Genomic DNA, 22,848 nt, shown 5'->3' with positions numbered 1-22,848 from the left:
GGTGCCCCGGTACGTCATTCAGTTAAGCATCTGATTCTTGATCTCAGGGTCATGAGTTCAAGTCCTATGTTGGGCTCCATGCTGGATGTGGGGCCTACTTAAAAAAAAATTTGTAGAGAGTTCGTTAATAAAGAAATGAGAATATGGCAGCATACCTAGATCTGCTGAAAGTAGGTTTTTTTTTTTTTTTTTTTTTTTAAAGATTTTATTTATTTATTTGACAGAGACACAGTGAGAGAGGGAACACAACTAGGGGGAGTGGAAGAGGGAGAACCAGGCTTCCCGCTGAGCAGAGAACCCTGGGATCATGACCTGAGTGGAAGGTAGACACTTAATGACTGAGCCACCCAGGGGCCCCTGAAAGAAGTTTTGCCTTAGCTCAGAATTGTTGGTTTGTTTTTGTTTATGTTTCAGGTTTTTTTTTTTTTTTAAACAAAAAAAGTTGCTAGGGCTTTTGTTTTGTTTTTTGTTTTTAGAACTGTAGTGTCTGACCTTCTGGCCACCTGCCATTTTTTGGCTTTTGTTCTCCTTATGGGGGCAGTTGCAGTATTTAAGGTGACACTGCTGATTTTTCTTTGAGGGCAACTACCTAAATTAGTACGAAATGAGAGCTGGCTTTTGTTTTAACTGTGGTGTTGAGATGTTAAAGTAGTTCACCATGTCTCTGGCTAGAGAATCTCCAAGGTGAAGTCTTATTCTAAGATGTTTATGTGCTTGAGCAGTTGGTTTATTTTCCTCACTTTGGATAAAGATCATATTTCCTAATTTTCCTGGTCTTAAATGTAAGACATCTTAGTACCCATGTGTAGTACTGAAGAATTTAATATGCTGTTGCTGTTCTCAATAGCCTAAGACCGGATTGTGTGGGAGTTCTTAATGTTGTCTGAAATTGTGATGTATTAAGAATCCACAGTTTCACCAGCTTAAGCAAGGTCATGCTGCATTGCCAGCGGATTCGTAATTACGGGGATTGGAACCATAGGAAAATAGAGTTGCATAATCAGAGGACAGATATGGCCATTAAAATTAACTTGAAAGGAAAATGCTTTGGTGCTGAGGATGTTAAGAGCTCCCTCTAGAATTAGGGTGCTTAGGAAATATTTACCAAATGATCACTATTTACAACTTTGATTTCAGCAGAAAAGTTACAATTTAAACTCTTCTCTGTTATCTCAATGTATCTGTGAAGTCCTGAAAACCTTTTTAAAATATTGGGACGTTTTAGTCTTAGGCCAGCTTTATTAGCATTTGGGTAGAAGATAAGTCTTCGAGTGAGCCATCTGTTTTCTGTGTTATGTGAGCCTCTAGGTTGAATTCTCCTTCTTGTGCTAATCCCTGGTAATGTCCTTTGGGAAGCTGGTAAAAATGCTCTGAGCTTTCAGGGAGGCTGGCTTGTTTTGTAGTAATAGGATCTCACTAGACCTCTGCCTCACAATTTGATCTTCCTCATTAGAGGGCAGCTAGGAGGACCTGTTTAATTTGACCAGAGTTAGTTGAGTGTTTAAGTGAAAGGTCTTGCTGCATCTGGCATGCTGCATCTGAGGAGACTCAGGCTAAGTCAGGAATTAAAATTTGGAGAGGAAACGTGACTGGAGAGGATTGCATCCCTCTGTTCTGCTACTATTCTCTCAAACCTTCCCCCTGATGTGTGGTATCCACATGGTTTTGTTACACATCAGATCTGATATATTAAGAGAGCTCCTTTGTAAAGTCTGGTCCTCTTTGCTTTGGTGCCAGAGTTGCAGCGCACAGCCTGTCTGAGCAGACACACATAACCAATGCCCAAGAACAGGAAGTCCATCTGAAGAAGCACAACACATTTGCAACTTTAGTGTGTGTTGGGGGAAGGAGGAAGCAAGGGTGTTCCAATGATGGAAATGGGTGGGTCTGTCTTTAAAAACAAAAATTGCACTGTTGCCCCCTCCCCCAGAGTAAACTTGTTTTCTTGATTCAAATTATTTGCTTTTTTTGGTTAGGGGATAAGGTTTTATATTGGGGCCTTATTTGGAGACAGTGAATCTTTTTCTTTCTTTCTTTCTTTCTTTTTTAAATTATTACATTCTTAGACCTCAGATTGCAAATAGTCTTGCTTGTCAGACAGGACCATAGTGACCTGTTTCTGCTAACTGTGGGATTTAGAAAAGATTTATGCTGCTTTTGTCCTTTTTTATTTCATAAAACATTGCTACTGCTCTAAATGAAATAATAGATACACATCAATCAGAGTAGTCACCTTTTATTGTTGATTCAACTACCAGGTTTTTACAGAATTCACTCTGCATTTTATTTGACTTGTACATGAATAGTCTCGGCAGACTTAATTATATTAGTGAAAAAGCACTTTCAACAAAATTATATGCTGACATCCCATAATTCATACTTACAGATTTGTGAAACGGATTTATGTAAATCTATCAAATTACTCTAGGTGACATTATTTTTTAAAATTGAGATTTCATTTAAATGGTATCTGTAGAAATTTTTCATGAAAAATTTTACATGAACTATTTAAAAAAATATATCACACACCACTCCCTTAGAAGGACAGAACACTAACATTTGAACACCTTTGTTCTGTCGTCCTTCTGGAACAATGTAGGGACATGGGGAGCAGGGTATCTCTCCTCTAAACCATAATTTTCTGAAAGGCAGACGGCTCTTCCTTTGTTCATTAGCTCATTTGTTCTTTGATTCTGTAAGCGTGTAGTTAATAATCTGTGCTAGGGTTTTCTATGTCAGGAACTATGCTCAGCTTGCCTTTGCTCAGTAGTTTAAAGCAGGGTGGGGAGACCGTAATCCAAGTGGACTCACTACCCACGTGTACAAAGTTAAAGGTATATAATATATGGGCTGTGAAAGGACTGAGGTGCATTGAACAGTGTGTACTGGGTGTGGGACAAGTTGCGTCAGGTAAAGGGTCTTAGAGAAAGTCTCAAAGGATATGTGGGAGTTGACGAGTTGGAGTTGTGTATTCCAGGCACAGGAAACTGAGTGTTCATTTCAGGGTATGTGTGGAGGAGTAGTGGAAGTAAGCAAGAAGCCGATGACCACCTTTGAAACCACAGAAGAAATGGATTTATGTTTTAGGAAGATCATCTGGGCAACATCATGGTGGACAACTGGTTTAGGAGTTACAGGAGTCTAGGGAAAGGGTGATGGCTTAAGGTATTGTAGCAGTAATCCAGGTTAGAATAATACATGAGGACCTGTGCTAATGCAGAGGGGATGGGGAGGAGGGCAGATTTAGCTGGTAGAACTGACAGGATGGGATATCCTTATGAAATACCCCTTGCGTCAAAGTCTGTCTTACAGAGCTGTCTTGTTAGACTGTGAGTTACTCTTTTAAGTCTTGGATCAGATGTTACCTTCTGGATGAGGCCCATTCTATTTAAATTGGAGTCCTGACCCCTCTCCCCCACATTCTCCTCTCTTTTTTTCTTATCCCCTTAGCCTTTACTTTCTTCTGATACACTGGAGCTTGTTGTTTTGTGTCCTTCTAACTGTATGTAAGGTTTTTTGTTTTTGTTTTTACAAAGATTTTATTTGTTTATTTTAGAGAGAGATAGTGAGTGAGCGTGCCAGTAAGTGGGGAGAGGGGCGAGGGGCAAAGGGAGAGAGAGGAAGAACTTCAAGCAAGGCTCCCTTCTGAGCAGAGAGCCTGCTGAGAGGCATGCTCTCAGGACCCTGCGATCACCGTGAGATCATGACCTGAATGGAAACCAAGAGTTGGATGCTTAACTGACTGACCCACCCCAGCACCCCAGGATTTAGGGTTTAATGAAGAGAAAATTTTTGTCTTTGGACTAACAGAAAGTAGACTTTCTATAATTGTTAAACAAATGAATGCTAAATATTGGTGAGAATATATAGGATGGCTTTTTGTAATACAGAGCTTTACTGTCCACAGTTCCATGTTCAGAAGGGTCTCACTTAATATTAGTTGTACCAGGTTTATGATCAAGAATTATGGTGGTTTTTTACCTTTAAACCTGAGGAGGTAATTTGATATTCTGCACATTGGTAGTAATCTGAAATAGAAAAGACTAAATAAAGTGACCCTTGAATTAAATGGGTCCAGAAGATTGTGTATTTTTAATTAAAATATGCAATTAAATTTTTAATTAAAGTATGCTATTAAAAGCAATGTAGGTGGCAGGGGAATAGCTGCTGCTTTGAATTATGCACAGTTTGGGATAAATTGGAGTTTACTGTGTGTCTCCCCAGCACTTTGTTACTATAAGGACTCTTCCTGTTTTCCTCTTCCTGCCCTGACCCCCGTGTGGCTCTTGATGGGCCTCCGTCCCATTCAGAGGCCTGTGGAGTGCTTCAGCTCTGTGCTTACATCACTTGACTGTGGTTCTAAGTAGCCTGCTTCTCACTGTTCTCCTCATGCTGGGAGCAGTTTATAAGTGATTTTTCTACTTCTTGTGAAGAAGGCATCTTCTTCTGTGGCATACATTCTAGATTAAAAAGGACAGTGCAAAACAAAGGCATTCACACATGCAGTGTATAGAGCATGTGTGCTGAAGTGTGGTATTTACCTGGAGTCTTCAGTGCCTGTGTGGAGGTCTTAGGCCATATGATTGTTCATGTTGTTTTCTTTGTAGTGGGATTCTAGAATCCTAGCCATGGCCATTCGGACCAAGGCTTGGATTAATGGTTCCAAAAATCCCTGCGGGCCTTAAGACCACAGGTTGCTTGTAAGGAGGATAGCTGGGGACAAGTGATGTTGACGTTATTCTTGATGTCCAGTTACCAGAAGGAATTTTTTGCCTTTTATAGATAGGATTTTTTTTTTGGGGGGGGAAGAGACTAAGCTTTGTCATTTTGTTCAGTTTTCTTTTAATCACGTTGGGTTTCTTTATACTTGGAATTTAAATGTAGAGCTTTATACATTTTTTTTTTTTTTTTTAAAGAAACGATTCTTGGTTTTGGGATTATCAATATGCACGTTCTAAATTCAGAATGATTTGAAAACTAGATTTGGATGGTATGGATAGATGATGCTTGGTTTCCAAGCCTTCCCTGGTGGTTTATGACGGTTACTAGCTGATGAATAAAGAGTGTGAAACAGTGGATCCTGGCTAAATAATCTTTCTTGATTTTGACTTGATACTGCTTTTATTTTTTAAAAATCTGCACTCATTTAGGATAACCTGAAGTGAAGTGGTCACTATATAAGATGCACTTTACTTTGTCATAGGAATGAATAATAACATTGAAATTCATACATAGTGAAACTGATATTTGCACATGAGGTACAGGAATATGAGATAGTGAACAACGGTCTCAAAACATTTTGTGGTAGAACCCTCTTCGAAAATGCCAAGTTACATTATACTTCAAGCATATTGAAGATGAGGTCTGAATTCATGTACTTTTTTTTTTTTTTTAAGATTTTATTTATTTATTTGACAGAGATCACAAGTAGGCAGAAAGGCAGGCATAGAGAGAGAGGGAGAAGCAGGCTCCCCGCCGAGCAGAGAGCCCGATGCGGGGCTCGATCCGAGGATCCTGAGATCATGACCTGAGCCCAAGGCAGAGGCTCAACCCACTGAGCCACCCAGGCGCCCCTGAATTCATGTATTAACTAGCTATGATTTGAGTGCAGAAGAGCTTAGCATTTGAGAGTTCTGGATTCAAATCCTGACCACTACTTCTCACCTGCTCTTTTGATTTGAGGGAGCTGATTGACCTTGTCCAGCTTCAAAAATCATATCTCCCTTTCAAAAGAGGAAACTGAGTATATCACCTGATACGTGTGAGGCTAAAATTAAACAGCGAAATACCACAGAACTAGAAGGTGAGAATGCGGGGGGGAGTCTTGCCTATCTTGGTATCATCTGTGAAACCTTATACTGTAAGCATTTAATAATACCTTAAAATGAAAATCGCTCAAGCGCCTAACTCCCTTGCACTTTGAGTGCCAACATGCTAATTCATCTCCTATAGTAGATTTTGCAGCAAATACCTCCTTCTGTATTGTCTTCCTTAGATTAATCGTAAAATTTTGCTTACTGCAGCACATTTTGATTGATGGCTGGTGTTCTTTCTAATAATGCCAATAAGCAAATTAGAAACTTTGTGGAGGAGAACTCATTTAGGGGTAAAATGTTGTCTGAGTGTAGTTGATTTCCAGGTAGTAGAAACATGGCTGACTCACTGTTAAAGCTAGCCATGATTGCTGTGGGTGGGCGGTCAAGTCAAAGACCCATTTAGTGGATGGATCATCTGCTGTGATACTGGTAATCATGCCTTTGGTTAAATACATAACACCACTGTGTTTCTCATTTATTCATTTAGCAAGCTTTTGAGTGCCTACCATATGCTTAGGAGTAAGCGCTCAGAGGCCAGTCGGAGGGCTAAGTGGGGACTTACAGAGTAGGCTTTTTACTTTACCGAGTGACCCAACTCCAGAGTGACCCAACTCCTGAGAGTGACCTCCTCAGGCCAGTAAACAGTTTCTCTGAACTTGAAGGTTTTGGAGGGAAGACATCCACTTGTATCTGAAAACGGATCTATAAAAAAGACAGTCTTTCTGCAGGGTTTCTTCACATGCCCAGACCCTTAGTACATGGCCCCTCTCAAGGGTTCCAGATGCCAGATTTGCAGCCCCAGATTCTCTCTCTTGCCATTAAAACTGATTCTCAACCTTGGCTGCATGTTAGAATCTCCAGGATTTCAAAAACCTGGTACCAGTGCTTCAAATAGACCAATAAACTAAAAATCTTTGGGAAAAGGACTCCGGTATTAGGTTTTTTTTTTTGTTGTTTCATATATTTTTTTAAAGCTTTGTAGATGATTCCAGTGTGTGACCAAGGTTGAAAAAGCACTTCGATTAATTAGAAGCTGCTAAAATGCAGGTGTGAGGATAGTGCCATAGATAGGAGAAATAGACTGTTAATACGGTTATAATTGATTTGATACATTTTATTATAGAATAGCAGTGTGATAAAACTATACAATGTTCATCTTTCCTTTCTCCATTATATTTGTAGCATTTTCCTGGTTTATTTATTTATTTATTAAGAGATTTTATTTACTTAGCACAAGTGTTAGGTGGGGACGGAGGGCAGAGGGAGACGGAGAATCTGGAGCAGAGCCCAACGAGGGGCTTGATTCCACAACCCTGAATTCAGTACCCCAGCCAAAATCAAGAGTTGGATGCTTAACCGATAAATGGATTGAGCCACCCAGGGGTCTTCCTGATTAAATTTTAAATAAATACATGGAACCTCATTAAAATCTAGTGAATATATGTTACTTTTCTTACTTTAACTTTTGACTGAAATAATTTACTTCCATCAGTAGTGAATATTCTCTCATCATGGCCTCTGCAACCTTGTTGGGTAGAAATTACTCTCATTTTAGAAATAAGGGAGATGTGGCTATCATAGAAGGTGAGCAGCTTCTTCAAAGTCAGAGAGCTGGTAAACAGCAGAGGCAAGATTAGAACTCCTGTGTGTCTGTCTCCAAAGCTTGTCTTTCTGTCTTAAACTGCTTGCTTGAGCAGCTTTTATGTTTAGCCCACTTGAATCCTGCTCAACGACAATAGAACTGAAGCACATTTCATAAGAGGGCACTATGCATGCGACAGACCCACGGTAAATGTTGAATTAGTAAAAAGCTGAATGCTTAAAATACAGTGGCTTCCCATGGAACAACTTAAAAATAGAACTGTGAGTAAAACAAAATCTCTGATTAGTGTGAGAAAAAAAAATAATGAACCGAATTAGTTTTAGCTCTTTCGTCACCCTCTTTTTTTAAAAATATAAAAAAAAAATACAATTTGATAACAGGGTATATGTTAGCAATGATTACCCAAATTCTTTTTTTTCCCTTTTAATTGAGGTAAATTAACATATTAGTTTTGGGTGTTTACAACACCCAGATTCTGGTAGTGGTCCCAAAATACAACCACATGTTTTCATGGTTATTTGGTACTATATTTAGTGTTCTGTCTCTCTCTCTTTTTTTGGTAGTTAATAGGAAACCACATTAGGGTAACCAGAGTGGCCATCCAAATATCTGTATTCATAACCACATGTATCTAAAGTGCCCCAACAAGGGGGGGGGGACCCTCAGTTTGCTATGAAATTGATGAAAAGAAATATATTTAATAAAATGTATTTGGACCTTTACCGAGCATCTTCTGGGAAACCCTCAATTAGTTTGGTTTGACTTTCAGTAGACTAAACTGGTCTTATATCGATTTTTGTTAACCTATTTTACTTACTGTTTCTTACCTTCTGAAACTGAGAAACTTCCTCTTGGTTGAAAAATTGGCCTTTCGGATTGGCTTCACTTATGTGTGCATTTCATTGATTTCAATCCCTTGAATACCCTCCATTTTGTTTGAGAGTTGGGACGTCATTGATTCAGGGGTTAAACAGCTCAGATGATAGGGAAAAACAACACAATACTCCTTGTTAAGCAAATCTTGAGAAATTGTGTTTTTATTATTTTTGTTTATACTCTTTTTTCCTTCCCTACATGTTCTCATTGGCTTAGATGTTCTCAGTATAAATTTTTGTATTCAGATTTTCCTGTATCCTTATATAGGTCATCAAATCTCTTTTAGAAAATCATACTCCGTTTATTTGAAGAGGGTCTTCTATAAAATAAATGTGCACGTATACATATATGTGCACATGTGAACATAAAGTTCTTCACCTTTTAGGTGGAAATAGTTGTACTCGGTAAAGTCTGTAAATTTGTCAGAGTACAGTGTACAGAATGCTGGTAGATTCTTGGTTGATGCTTGATGCCTTCCCCTTTTATGGGTAAAGAAAATGAAACTGAAAAAGTCGTGCCCGTGAAGCCCACTCAGCAGCTTGGTGGAGACTTGCACCCACAGTTTCTGAAGCTGAACGTTTCATTTGCTGCTGGGTGCTCTGGCTCAGGCAGGGCATGTTTGATGGAATGCTTTAGAGATGTGTGGGGTTTTTTTGTTGTTGTTGTTTTGTTTTTAAATGCACAGCTTGCTGAGTTCTAACTGATGTTTACACTTGCAAATATAGTAGACAGTAGCTGAAAAAAAAACCCACATGTATATTTCTAGGAGAATTAATGTAGACTTCTTTTTACTATTGAGAAGCCGTGCTGGTGTTAATGACAAGACCATATGCCAGAATGAGAGTGGATCTCTGTCATCAGTGGTGTAGAACTAATATATGCCTTTTTCTCCTTCCCTTTCATTAGGGCAGAGCTTGGGATATGGCTTTGTGAACTACATTGACCCTAAGGATGCAGAGAAAGCTATCAACACCCTGAATGGATTGAGACTTCAAACCAAAACAATAAAAGTATGTTTAAAAAATTTTTTATATCTACTTGCAGAACAGAGATTAAAAAAGAATTCAAGTCTTCTTGTACTTCTTTTCCTTTGTTTCATGCCCACATAGACACTTCTCAAGGAGGCATAGCAGAATTTTTTGCTTGTTGCGTGATTGGGAAACTATTCACGAGTACTTTATATAATCACGCCTGTATTAACAAGGTGGGGGGCAGCAGCATCTTTTCTTCACTAAGTACTCCATGAAGCCTGCTGAATTAAATCTCCTTCCTTTGGAGTTATTTACTTTCTGTAAAGCTTGGAGGAAACCTTTGACCAGTTCTTTGAGCCCAGGACTTGGCAGACTTGTTCTATAAAGGGCCAGGTAGTAAATACGTTAGGCTTTGTGGGTCGTGCAGCCTCTGTCATGACTTCTCAGCTCTGCCTGTGTACCTTGAAGCAACTGCAGCCAATAACTGTGTGAATGAAAGGATATGACTATGATCTTAGAAAACCTTATTTATGGAAGCTGAAACTTGAATTTCATGTCTTGTTATGTGTCACAAAAGTTTTTTTATTTTGTCCCAGTCATTTAAAAATGTTAAAATCATTCTTAGCTCATAGATCATAAAAAACAGCTTGCAGGCTGGATGTGGTCCTTCGGCTCTGTTCTGACTCTGCTCTGACTTTGAGGAGACTGACTGGAACTGCTTATGTGCCACACAGGTTGTTTTTCCTGTTAAGTTTTTTAAGACAATTGGTCAGTAATCTGTGGATATGTTCTGGCTTTTTTGAATTTTTGAAATGCCGACATAGATTGTATCTGGATAAGAAGTTAATACAATTTGGAGTATAGATATTTTTTCCTTTAGAAAATAAAACGGATATTGCTTCTGGCAAGTGCTTAGTGCACGTGCCATCAATTTTGCTTCTCCTGCCCAGTGCAGACATTGTGAGACAGACTGCCATGATTGATTGGCAGTCTATATGTGACTCCCAAATATTTTTCAAAATAATGTTCCAGACAACCTCTATCAATTGACTCAAGTTGGAACCTATTTTCTACCCTTGATTTAAGAAGTCAGCTCAGACTATAGCCTGAAGTGGTGAGGGGAAGTTAGTCAAGGCTGACTGTGGCATCCATCTTGCTTAGAGATGTGTCTAGAAGATTTCTGCTCATTTTTTCAGAAATCTGGAAATGCAGTGTCATCTTTGTGTTTAAAAGTTGCTTCTCTCAGAATTGTCAGCTAAGGTAATTCATTAGCTCTGGATAGTTTTGACATCTCATTCTTTGTATTTGTTGGCCCATAGGAAAAATGCCTCTCAGATCTGTCTCATCTAAAAGGAACTATATGGGGGGGGGGGGCTCCCAAATACATTTGGATGTAAGATGTCCGAGAATCGTCGATTAAGAAAATGTCCTCTGAAAATATTCACTTTAGCCAGATAATGAGCTGGTAATTATGCTACCAAAATCTGAGGGGGAAAAAATTAGATTTCTAATATAGTCTACAATCACAAAGACTTTTTTTTTTTTTTTTAAATCTGGATTGCTTTTTCTAATTTCCATACTTTTCTGCACACTTTTGGGGGGGTCACAAAGGTTAACCTTTTACTAGTACTATTAAGCACTATTACTATTAAATAATAACAAATGCTGTTAAAAAAAAGAAAAGACCTCTAATATCCAGTTACCTTCAGATTGTTTTGTGTGCCCTCTGTCTTCCTGAGGACGTTTGCAGGCCTCCTCATGTTAAATTGATTTCCAGAATTGCTGCTAATTTATCTTAGTGTTGAGATCCTGAGTTGTGGTTAAGAAGAAATTGGAATAGATGGTTGGGATGGCTCATACCAGAACATACCCTTTTCTCACTCCAGAAATAGCCGCCCTTATTTCATTCTAGTGAGTCAGTTCTTTTGCTGTAAGTTCTTCTGCAGTAATGTCCATAAGAAGGCAGAAATGCGGGGGAAACAGGTCGCCAGAGAATAAATTTCCATGGCCTGCAAGGAAACCATTGACGGCAGCTGCTTCCTCACTGCCCGATGCCCGGCTTTCTCTTCAGGGCCCAGCTGCTCAGGCAGAATACGTGGAAGAAAGGACAGTAATGCCTGTGGCTTTTAAACTGTGACATCTGCTACTTCTGATTTTCCAAAATGGGGGTGGGAGTGGTGGGGAAGGCAGCAGGCTACTTCTTTCCCCGCCCCCATTCAGTTCCTGTAAAAATATCAGATAACAGCTGGTATCCTCAATTTGGCCCAGATTTCTCTGAGAGGGAAAGCAGACCATTTTCCAAAACTATAGAGCACCATTTTGTCTGTTTGTTCTTTGTATTTTTTTCCCTCTTATTTTCAGTGAGACATGTTTTGTGTGTTCTTAGGCAACATCTTGAGCCAGTTTTCTCCTCATGTTTGCTGCTTCAAGTACCTTTTGGAAGCTCCACTTAAACCATTCTATTCTCTGGGATACCATTCCGTAAATTAGCCTTTTTATCCTTCTTGCGTCCATCCTGGCAGTGACTGTAGGACTAAACTTACATAAATACCAGTCTCCTCATGTTACTTCTCACTCAAACCTCTCTTGTATTTCCCTGCTCTTTCACCGTTATCGTTTGAGTTAACGTTGGGGTTGACCCAGTGTTATTACTACTTTCTGGGTAGTCAACCTGGCTCTTCCTTAGTGAGCTGATCTTCTCAGGCTCTGCACATCTGTAGTCTTAACTCCTGGCATACCCTTTCATGCTGCTTTAGTTGAATAGCAATCTCCCCATCTATGGGAGCCCATCTGAAGTACTTTCTTCAGCCACTGCCCCCAATAAAAGAGTTGAGACCTTAGTGCTCAAAGAGCTTGGCTAAGTCCAGGCCGTTGAAGACAAAACTCTTACATTTAATGTGGCAAAACTCTTTCCCTTTAGAAAGCTGCAGTAGACTAATTAATACATACATCATATATGAGTATACAAATGTTTGTGTGCTCCTCTAGTTAAATCTTCCAAGCCACCTAGCATTTAGTATGCATTTGGTAGAATTCCTAGTAATTGCAATATTGAAGCAGTGTATCAAGTGCTGTGAAAGGTGGTTTATTTAGCAGTTTCTCCTGGGGCTTCCTAATAGCATTAGCCCAGTAGGGTTTTTTGCAATAGATGGATGGTGTGTTGAATAAATGACAAATATTCAGTATTTCTGCCGTGAGTGAAGCAAAGTCCCCCAGGCACTGCGAAATCCTAAAGAAATTATTCCTAAACTTGGTTGCATTAGAATCACCAGGAGAAGTGAATTAGAAATTCATGTTCCTGGGCCCACTACTGAGCTACTGGATCAATGTCCAGAGGAGAGATGCAGAAATCTGCCTTTTTTTTTTTTTTAAGATTTTATTTATTTATCTGACAGAGAAATCACAAGTAGGCAGAAAGGCAGGCAGAGAGAGAGGGAGAAGCAGGCTCCCCGCTGAGCAGAGTGCCCGACTTGGGTCTTGATCCCAGGACCCTGAGACCATGACCTGAGCTAAAGGCAGAGGCCTAACCCACTGAGCCACCCAGGCGCCCCTGAGAAATCTGCTTTTTAATAAGCTTTCCAGTTCATGACAGCACGTCTAAGGCCTAGCATGTAGAAACCACCAAAATGTACCTTTTCTGAATAGGTGGGTTCTCTATCTATTTGGTATTTTTGCATTCAAAGTTCAGTTTGTTTTCATCTTTTACCTTGATAATCTTCTCGTGGATAATTCTTAGCATACTGAATGATAGATAGTTCAGCATTCAGAGTAAAAAGAAGTTCATACCATCTTCACTTTTTAAAAAATATGGCTTAGATAGAAATTAGAAAAAGTTAATATGTTCACCTTACGTTAGAAAGATATTTATTATAAATAGCATTCATAGGTTAAAGTTTCAAAGTGGTTATTGTCTTCTCCTAAGGATCACATTTTTTTCCTGATGGTGTTTATGTTTTGGCAGCTTACCTTGCTGGTGATGTCACACCATCTCTGAGCTATGTGGGAGGCAGTCATGATAAAGCCTGCCCACATTGTCCCAGACACTGAGATGGTAAATATGGTGTGAAGAATTCAAGATGTTTTTAACTTCTGATATTAGGGAGTGTAGTGAAAAAGTAGTATATTATGTACACAATTCAGGTGTCGGGGGATGGGAATCTTATCATGACAGCGTCAAAAATTGTAAACTGGGGCAAGGGGGTGGGAATCTCATCAAGACCCCACTGTTCCCCAGGGGAGCCCTTTGTTCTGTGGACTGTTTGGGATCTCAGTAGTTGTGACTGCTGTGTTCAGTCTTCATGTTCTTTGCTTATTTTGTTTTTAGGAGTCTCAGGTACTGATAAAATCTACACTGGTATATGAAACATGTATGGCTTCATGCTAATACCCTTCACCCACCAAGGGAAAATGCATTTTTTGCCTAGGTTAATGGTACCAGACTTAAATTCATAATTAATAGAGTAAAATATTGAATATTTCCAAAAAGTCTTATATGCTCCCTCCCCCCCATCCCCCCCATCAAGTACTGTGAATAGGTGATGGAAGTCTTTCCTCCCAGCATCACTCCCAACTTCTCCCCCTCCTGCAGGGGGTGTAGAAATATTTGTTATTCTCAAAAGTGGGCTTGCTTTATCTTGGATGTAGGAGATGTTATCTCAAGGAATAGAAGTTTTTTGTTATTAATGGTAGGTACCCTGAGAAAATCATGGCTTCTCTGCCCCATTGAAGGAAAACAAAATCCCTATTTGGAAATCCTACCAGCATGGAAAAACTGCCTAAATTTGGTTTAGATTAGATAGGTTTTTTTTTTTTTAATCTTTCAGACATAAATCAACCTAAATTTTACCTTTGCTTAAAAGTTATTAATTGACATATATTAATGGAAATTTCTGATATTAAAATAACCAAACCACCATTTAAAGTCATATGGAAAAACTGTTATAGAAATTGAAATACTGGGGTGCCTGGGTGACTCAGGGGGTTAAGCTTGTGCCTTCAGCTCAGGTTATGATCTCAGGGTCCTGGGATCCAGCCCTATATAGGGCTCTCTGTTCAGTGGGGAGCCTGCTTGCCCCCTCCATCTGCCTGCCTCTCTGCCTACTTGTGATCTCGCTCTCTGCCAAATAAATAAATAAATAAATCTTTACAAAAATTGAAATACTAATTACAAATAGTGTCTATTTTTTAAAGTGTTCAGTTAGTTTGAGAACAATTAAGTAAAGCCAATAGACCTTTATTCTGAGCCATTGTGTTGATTTAAATTATTTTTACATTTATATCTTTTTCTCACTAGCCTATCCTTTTTCTAGTAACTGTCATTTTTACAGACTTCTTTTGTGTGTTTGTTTAGCATGAACTATGTCCTTATTGTTACTACTTTTATTTGTCTTTTCATTTTATTAATGGGGATTTTTAAAGAACAAAAGTTTTAAGATTTGACAAGGTCTAATTTATGAATTTGTTCTTTTAATAAATAAAATGTTTTTGGTATTGAATGCATGATACCCTTACCTAACCCAGGGTCACAAAAATTTATTCCTGTGGAACTATATCCTTAATATAGGAGGAATACAGAACTGCATTTCTGAAATTTTAGTCTCCCTGACATTGATAAAGTGTTTTAACTGACTTTGTGATCTTGGGCAAGTCTTTTAATCGTCTAAGTTTCCATTTTATCTGTAAAATTAGTCAATTTATTCATCACTGAGAATGTTCATTACTTTTTTTTTTTTTTTTAAGTTTTCCATGGTCTGCCAAATTGCATTGTAAAGGGTGTAACTATTTAATAAATATTTAATGAACTCATGGTTATCATGGAATGATTTAGTAGTACCCGATCCTAAAGAGAGAACAGTTTTAAATGTTTCTCTTTGCCATTGTTGAAAGTTTATCGACCACAGTAAAATCTGTGCTGGGAAACCATTCTCTAGCTTCACCCTGTTTTTGGTACAGAATTACTAGGGAGGGCATTGGTTCTCACTTACCATTTAAACCATTCTTTTATAAAATTTAATTCTGACCATTAGAAAATGCTACACAAATCATCGACTCTTTAGGGTTGAGAAGGAACGGTCATGGAAGTTGGAAATGTAAGTGAAGTTAGGCTTGCCACCTGCTGGGTGCTCTGTTTGAAGATCTGCAGCACCATTTTGGGGTGTTTGAGACAAGTGGGTTTCATAATAGCAGTAACACTGAGAGTTTATGCTTTTGTAGGGAAGTTTGAAAGCAGATGGTAGGGGAACCGCATAGAATTAGCTGGAGCAGTAAGCAGGGGAAGTAATGCAGAAAGGAGCCAGAGAGTGTTGAGGGATGATAAAAGGCAGCTGTGCCATGCCAAGGTTTTATATTGTAGGTGAGGGAGAACCATGAAAGAGTTTCGAGCAGGGCACTGATGGATTGGACTTAAGAAGAAGGGAAGTTTTATTTTGTAGAAATCCTGCATCTCTGAGCATCTCAGGCTACCCTAGTGTTCTTTTACCTTATGTAGTTGATTTTGTTTTCTGTGCAGGTACAAAGTGTAGATGTTTGTAGAAGTGTGAGCTTAATAGACTTAAACAAAGCATCTCCTATAAAGTACCCCACATTTCAGTACTGCTGCATTTGGATCATCATTTACCTTTTACTTTGACCAGATTTGGAAATTTGAAAGTAATAGTCTGAAGGACAGGCCTCAAATTAACTGACAACTTCTGAGATGTTAACCAAGCTGCTATTTGGCTGGTCAGACTTTGGTTTGTGGAGGGATAAAAAAAGTGGGAAAAGTATATACCAGGAGTGGAAGTGAGGATGGAAACTGAGTGAATAATTTCTTTGCCTTTTTAAAAATAAAGACTGGATGTATTGTAATTTCCTTTTTAACTCATGGTCTGGAACTTTCCAGAGCCATGTGCCAAGTTTTACCAATATATTGCTACATCAGATTATCAGAACCCCTTCAGTGCATTTAAATAAAACTCTTATATGCACACGGAGACTAGTTACCATTGTCCTCATTGGAAATGAGGAATAAGATATTTAAAATAAGGTATTATTTGTATAATGTTTGTCATGTGTTTGTAGAATACTCCATTGTGAGCTTGATTTTTTTTTCTTTTTCTTTCTTTCTTTTTTTTTTTTTTTTTAAGATTTTATTTATTTATTTGAGAGAGAGAAAGAATGGGAGAGAAAGGTCAGCAGGAGAAACAGACTCCCCAGCGAGCAGAGAGCCTGATGTGGGACTTGATCCCGGAACTCCAGGATCATGACCCAAGGTGAAGGCAGTCGTTCAACCAACTGAGCCACCCAGGCGCCCCCTCTTTCTCTTTTTTTTTTTTTTTTAAACACAAAAAGCACCATAGGTTGTTACTTACTCATCTTGGCTGACCTGGAGAGTGTGGGCAGGTGGCCTAGCCTAGTCCAGAACTTCATCATCCCAACTCAGGCCTATTAGTGTTACTCCTGCTCCTTCCAAGTTCCCTTCATAGTGTAAAGGAGACATTTGAAAATTTCCAGAGGGCAGTAACTTGGCATTATCTGAATGGCTTTTCTGTAGATTGGTTGGTAGAGCAGAGGTGAGCCTGCACAGAGGGATAGGCGAGGAGGAAGGTTCCTGTAGCATTGTCTCCGCTTGCTTCCTGCTCACCCCTGCTTGTGAATCACAGGACAGAGGGATGGTGGGAGAGTCTCAGCACTTGATTGAACCCATCTTTCTTAGGAGGGAATTTATAGATCATTTTATTTTCCAAGGCTCTGCTTTTCCTGCCTATTTCATAGATGTGTATCAGCAAAAGCATTTCGGCTAGACACTGTTAACGCTTGTCAGCTTATCTTTTCTACTGCTCTTTAAGGGTAGGGTAGGGCTTGTGGCCTTTTATTTATGACTTGGGAGAAGTACTACCAGGAAGTTGAGTGGCTTCAGTGTGTCCCGTAAAGTTAGCTTGAGAGGTTAAGATGGGTGTGCTAACTTCTGAAGAAGGGTCCCTTAATTTCTTGCTTTATCTACTTTTTGTAGTAGTTGCATAGGACTTTATCCTTCTACTTGTCTGGATTTATGCAAAAACAATAGTCTTTTGTAGGCACATTCGTCCTACCCACCCAACCCTGTTTTTAAGGATTTATGTATTTAGAGCAGTGGGACTGGGGGAGAGTCAGTGGGAGAAGCAGATTTCCCATTAAGCAGGGAGCCTGATGTGGGGCTCAATCCCAGGACCTCCAGATCATGACTTGAGCCAAAGGCAGATGCTTAACAGAGCCACCCCAGCACCCCAGGCAAATACTCCCTTTGATCAGTGAAATGCAGCTCAGGTTAAGGGACTTGTTCAAAACCCAGTGCAGCTGATAGCACCACTAGGAACAGGAATGTAAGGACACGTTGGCTGACACTGGTGGCTTTTATTGTTTTCTTTCCATCTTGTATTATTGATATTCAGGTGTTTTCCTTAGAAATGGGTTATAGATACCACTACAGACAAATGGAATATTTTCTTGGGGACCTTCATTGTGATGTTTTATTGTCTTGAGACTTTCTGAATCCGATCTCTGTTAGGTGTGAGAAAACGGAGCTCTTCCTAGTCGTGGAAAAACTGCTGTCTTTTGGGCTGAGTGCTGTCGACATCCACACCTCCAGCTTGAGAGGAAAACCAGTGTCTGGAGGTCCTGGTTAGTGGATGGGCAAGTTCACAGAGATTTAAGTATTTTGATGGTAATGGGAGAGAATTATTATAGTAACTGTCCAGATCTCTGTTCTATAGGACACGACCTATTCAGAATGTTTTACTGGTAGGTTCTTGCTAGTCTTAGATGCGAGTTTAAAAAGTTAAAGTGCATTTGTCACATTTGTTTGCAGACTCTTTACAAAAGCACGTGTGGTCCATTTTCTTTATCTCTCACCTCTGCCAGATTTTCCTGTCATTGCCCTTAGCATCACTTCTAAGCTACAAGCACTAATCTGGCTTGTGGGGTTTTACTTTGGATGTTTTTTGACCTATTGTTGATGGTTAAGCAGAGAGGGAGGGCTGTGTTTTAAAAAGGGTATAGGCAGTCTGTTGCGTGTATGCCCCCATCCCAAATGAGAAGTGCTCCTTTGAATGCGGCATCAAGACCTTGAGCCGTAAGTCCTGGCTTTCTGTCTTGCTCTCACTCTTCTGGTCTAGCTTTTTCATTTGTAAAATGGTGGGGTGGTACTGACGACACAATTATTGTATAGCGTGTTACTGAACATCTAGAGGTAGAAAGTACTTGTGTTGGCCCGTGACTTTCAGAAAGAGAAGATCAAGAATATTAAGTCGTTTTTCAGTCTTTCCTATAGTAGAGTAGTATTTTGGAAATCTAATTGGGGAAATTGAAAAGCTACTTTTTCTAGATGAAAATAGTCACCCTGTTTAGTTTGTTGGTTTAATTTTGTTGGATATTTGAAAAGCTATTGTAGTTACCTTGTGCTATAGAGACATGGGTTGTGAAAAAAATCAATAAATCATGCTAATGTGCTCCATTTTTTGATCATTAGTATAAGGTTACCTCCTCCCATAGGAAAGAGAAGTGTAATCCTTCCTGTATAGGTTCTGGGTTTGCTAATGAGTCTTGAAGTGACCCTCCCTGACCCTCAGGTGAGCAGCAAGCACCTGCCTGGTCGTGGAAACTAGTCATTCAGAAAATGTTTTCATTTCCACAAGTTTTGTTAAATGACTGTTTAGAAATTTGACTATTCCTATTTGTTTTCACCCAAATGACCCTGTTTGTATTCCTAGAAAGATTCTGTAGTCACTGAGAGTGGCTCTCACCTCACAGAATTAAGCACAGCAGCCTTTTAAACAGACCAGCCAAGCTGATGAGCTCCCTGATCCAGCCGAGCCCCAGTCAGCCAAGCTTGTTTTTGGAAATACCTTGGGATGAGTTTTACGGGCTTTGTTTTACTTTTACATGTTTATATTTGTCAGTGATTCATATTCCTATATCCTTTCAAGCTGCCTGTGAATTTCTTACTCACTTGGAAACCAACATTGATTGGTGACAAGGAGGAAAACTAGTTTCTAGGAATCCTGAGTATGCCCCCAGAGTATGAGGATTACCTGTTTAAAGTCCCCCTGTGTAAGGGAGTGCCAAAACATTAACATTCATCAGAATTCCTGGTGTGGTGTGGTTGATAAAATGCATATTTCTGGACTCCAGTAAAACTGACTGACAGCAAAGATTGTATTTTAACCAAACATTACAGGTGATTGTTAATAGGTGGTGGTCTGACCTGAGAACCATTGTTTGGTGGACCTTAATGATTTGAACTTGGATAGGTCTGTGGTGCTTGTTTCAAAATAAATCTACATGTAAATAAGATTTTCATTTGTGGGCTCTATCATAAACTATCTGGAATACTTGTGGTTAACAGATGTACTTTTAATGAATATAATGCTGGACTTAAATAAAACACTCTCTCTCTCTTTCTCTCTATCTCTCTCACAGACACACACAGTACTCATTTTCAGAGCATTTCGGTGTCATTAAATAATTTTAGCTTTACAAGTATATAAACGTCATTTAATATTTGATTCTAAGGGTTGGGAATTTGCAGCATGGTTCTTCTGGGGCCCATTCATTTAAAATGGATATTTCATGTTAGTATAGAGATTGGGGGGTTGAATTATATGATTCAAGATGGTTGTGAATCCTTAGAATATGGAAGTTGCTTTTAAAATGCAATAAAAATTAATTTCCTATTTATAGGCTCCCAATCATGCCCCTCTTCTCCCTCTTCTCCCCTTCCCTAGTATCTGGATGTTTGAACTTTTCTAGTCATGGTTTGAATAAATGGGAATTTGCTCTGTTACCATAAATACTCTCTCTCATTGCATGTTACAAATATTGAAAGGAAAAAAACCTATTTACTGTATGTCACCTTAATTTAGAAAACTTTTGACCTATAAATTGAATTTTGTCCCAAAGCTATGTGAAAGCAGTGCAGTCTGTTACCAGAAGGCTTACAATGTGTCTGTTCTCAGATTTGCAAAAATGGGTTAATAAGTAATTGTCACCAACTTACAGGATTTTCCACAGTGTTCTTCATTAACCAGTGTCTTGGGGGAATTGTGAAATATGCATTGTCTGCACACTGCCCTGGCGTACAAAGTCAAATGAACCATGAAGGTGAGGGCTAAAAACACCCCTCTCACCTTTGTACTTTGTCCTTTGAGTATTAAAGAACATTGATCTACCAAGTGGCAAATGGGGTACTATTTGGCGGTTTAATTACAGCCAGTGAATGTTATTGATGCTATCAATCAGCAAGACCCAGGGAAAGGGCACGGTGCCAGACCATTCGCTGCTCCCGACAGTGTAATTAAATACCTCAGGACTGGATTCTCAAGGTAAAGTGAGAGGTGCTTCCGCACATCTGAAGCAGGAGAGCACTTTGTCTTGCAACACAGGTAAAGGTGGTTATCCCCTCCTGTTGCTGCTCTTTAAATTTTTGGAGGTGTCTACAAATGGCAGTGATACGGTCTGTTCCTTGTGTACATTTAAGGTTGTTGGTGTTTTCCTTAAAATCCCTCTTTCTTGGGGTGCCTGGGCAGCTCAGTGGGTTAAGCCCCTCCGCCTTTGGTTCAGGTCATGATCTTAGGGTCATGGGATCGAGTTCTGAATTGGGCTCTCTGCTCAGTGGGGAGCCTGCTTTCCCCCTCTCTCTGTCTGCCTCTCTGCCTGCTTGTGATCTCTCTCTCTGTCAAATAAATAAAATCTTAAAAACAAAATAAAACCCAACGCTCTTTCTTGTAAGATCTTCACAACTGTCATACAAAAGGCTTTAGGAATACAATAATTACTTTTTCTTAAAGCTGTTTGGGGGGAATATATAGCTCAGGTGTCTAATAGATATTTGGAGAATGAGGGATTGTCTTTGAATGAGACTATTAGTCCTGCAAATCAGTTCATTTAAAAAGCTTTCCCTGTGATTATTCTCTAATGTCTAATCATGTTGAGTGAAAAATATCTTGATAGGTTGAAGTTATAAAACATTCAGTAGTATTTCAGGGATTATTCCTTTTAAACTCTCTATTGAATAAATTTTTCATAGTTGTATAACTTAATGTCAGGTCCACAAAATATATTTGGTAAAAGTTTCTTTGGTTCTGGGGAGGATTTATAATAGCATTCCTATTGTCCTTTTTTTCCTCTTCCCAAATATTATTACATGTGTTTGACACGTAAATTTTCATCTAGGTCTATTTGAGAGATAAATGCCTTGTGCAATCCAAAATGTTTGTTACTCCTCCCCATCCCCCTCGAATGGTGTATAGTTTGTAGTCATTAAGATTTACCAAAGACAGGCTCACCTTGAAAGAAAGTGAGGTGGTTTCCTAACTTTTTGTGCATATGCGTGTGTACATAGAAGCATACACACACTAGATTCCTGACAGTTGGGTTAAAACAGGCCTGAAAACACTTCTTGGCTCTTGTGATTTAATTGTAATATAGGTATGTGTTGCAAACTGTTTTTACATTTACAACAGGTGTTTGAAGGAAGATTGTTAGAAATTTTCCTTTAGATGTTTGAGAAATAATTTTTTAAGGACGTTAAAGGTTTAGTAAAAGTGAGTATTTCATCTTTAAGAGCCTTATCCCATTAGGGGCTTTTACATTATGTGAAATCATCATAGCAAGTTCAACAGTTTGTTTCCAAGTTTGTATGGAAGGGCATGTGCTTTTAAAAATTATTAATGGCCACTGTACATGTGCTTTTTTTTCCTTCTCCTCCCCCACCAAGGGCAAAGATATCAAAAGTAATACTAAAAAAAAGAATCGCAATTTTTTTTTAAAGACTGTACAATCTTGGGTAGGGAATCTTGGATAGGGAGCATCTTTGAGTAATGAAGTACTTAATTCTGCAAGCATTTTGAGCATCTAGTATGTACCAGTCAGTTTTGCTAAATGTTGGAGCCATGCTAAAATATGACAAGATATCGTCTTGTCCTTGATGTCATTGTGTAGTAGGGAGAGACAGCACTTACTTTATATGACCGTTTTTTTTTTTTGATGAATGATAAGTGAATGCAGAGTGCAGTGGGAATGGATATGTCACTGGCTGTCGAGAGGCCTCTGCAATAGCTTCAGAGGTGATAGGGTTTTACAAAATAGGGTTTATCACGCCAAGAAAGAAGACAGGTATTAGACATGAAGGAATGTCTCATCCAAAGGCATAGAGGCCTTTATATGACATGTACTTTTTGGAAGAAACTTACATCTGGAAACTATAAAGTGTGCTCAGTCTGTTGAGAATTAACCTTCTATGAAAATGATTGGGAGGAAAATTTGGTTAAACCTAGCCCCATAGTTTACATTTATCCTTTTTCAGTGAAGACCTAATTCATGAAAGGAATTATAGCGATGAATTTTGGGCAGATTAATTCATTTGTTCATAGATACCTCTCTGCCTTGTTCTGCAAAGATCCATGGTAACCTGTGAGATTAATTTAAGATATTTAAAAATGGTACCAAGATGAAATTTCTCTGTGGAGTGTTTAGTGTACACACAGAAATAGGATCATTATATTTTCATTACTGTATGTATAAGTAGGTCAAAGAAGACTTGGATATCTGAACCAACATTGTGGCGAAG

General features: G+C 39.0%; 1 protein-coding gene across 16 annotated transcripts in view; it reads left to right on the top strand.

Moving 5' to 3' along the window:
• Window positions 1-22,848, top strand: part of ELAVL2 (ELAV like RNA binding protein 2) — a 168,809-nt gene that overhangs the window by 117,134 nt on the left and 28,827 nt on the right. For all 16 annotated transcript variants that reach the window (XM_032860308.1, XM_032860313.1, XM_032860306.1 and 13 more), the window contains one exon: window positions 9,202-9,305. In XM_032860308.1, the coding sequence (XP_032716199.1) occupies window positions 9,202-9,305 (104 nt within the window). The remainder of the gene's footprint in view (window positions 1-9,201; window positions 9,306-22,848) is intronic.

The sequence above is a fragment of the Lontra canadensis genome, unplaced genomic scaffold, assembly GCF_010015895.1.
Source record: "Lontra canadensis isolate GAN:19392208 unplaced genomic scaffold, GSC_riverotter_1.0 scaffold19, whole genome shotgun sequence".
NCBI classification, from domain to species: Eukaryota; Metazoa; Chordata; class Mammalia; order Carnivora; family Mustelidae; genus Lontra; species Lontra canadensis.
This window is presented reverse-complemented; position numbering and strand designations above follow the sequence as displayed.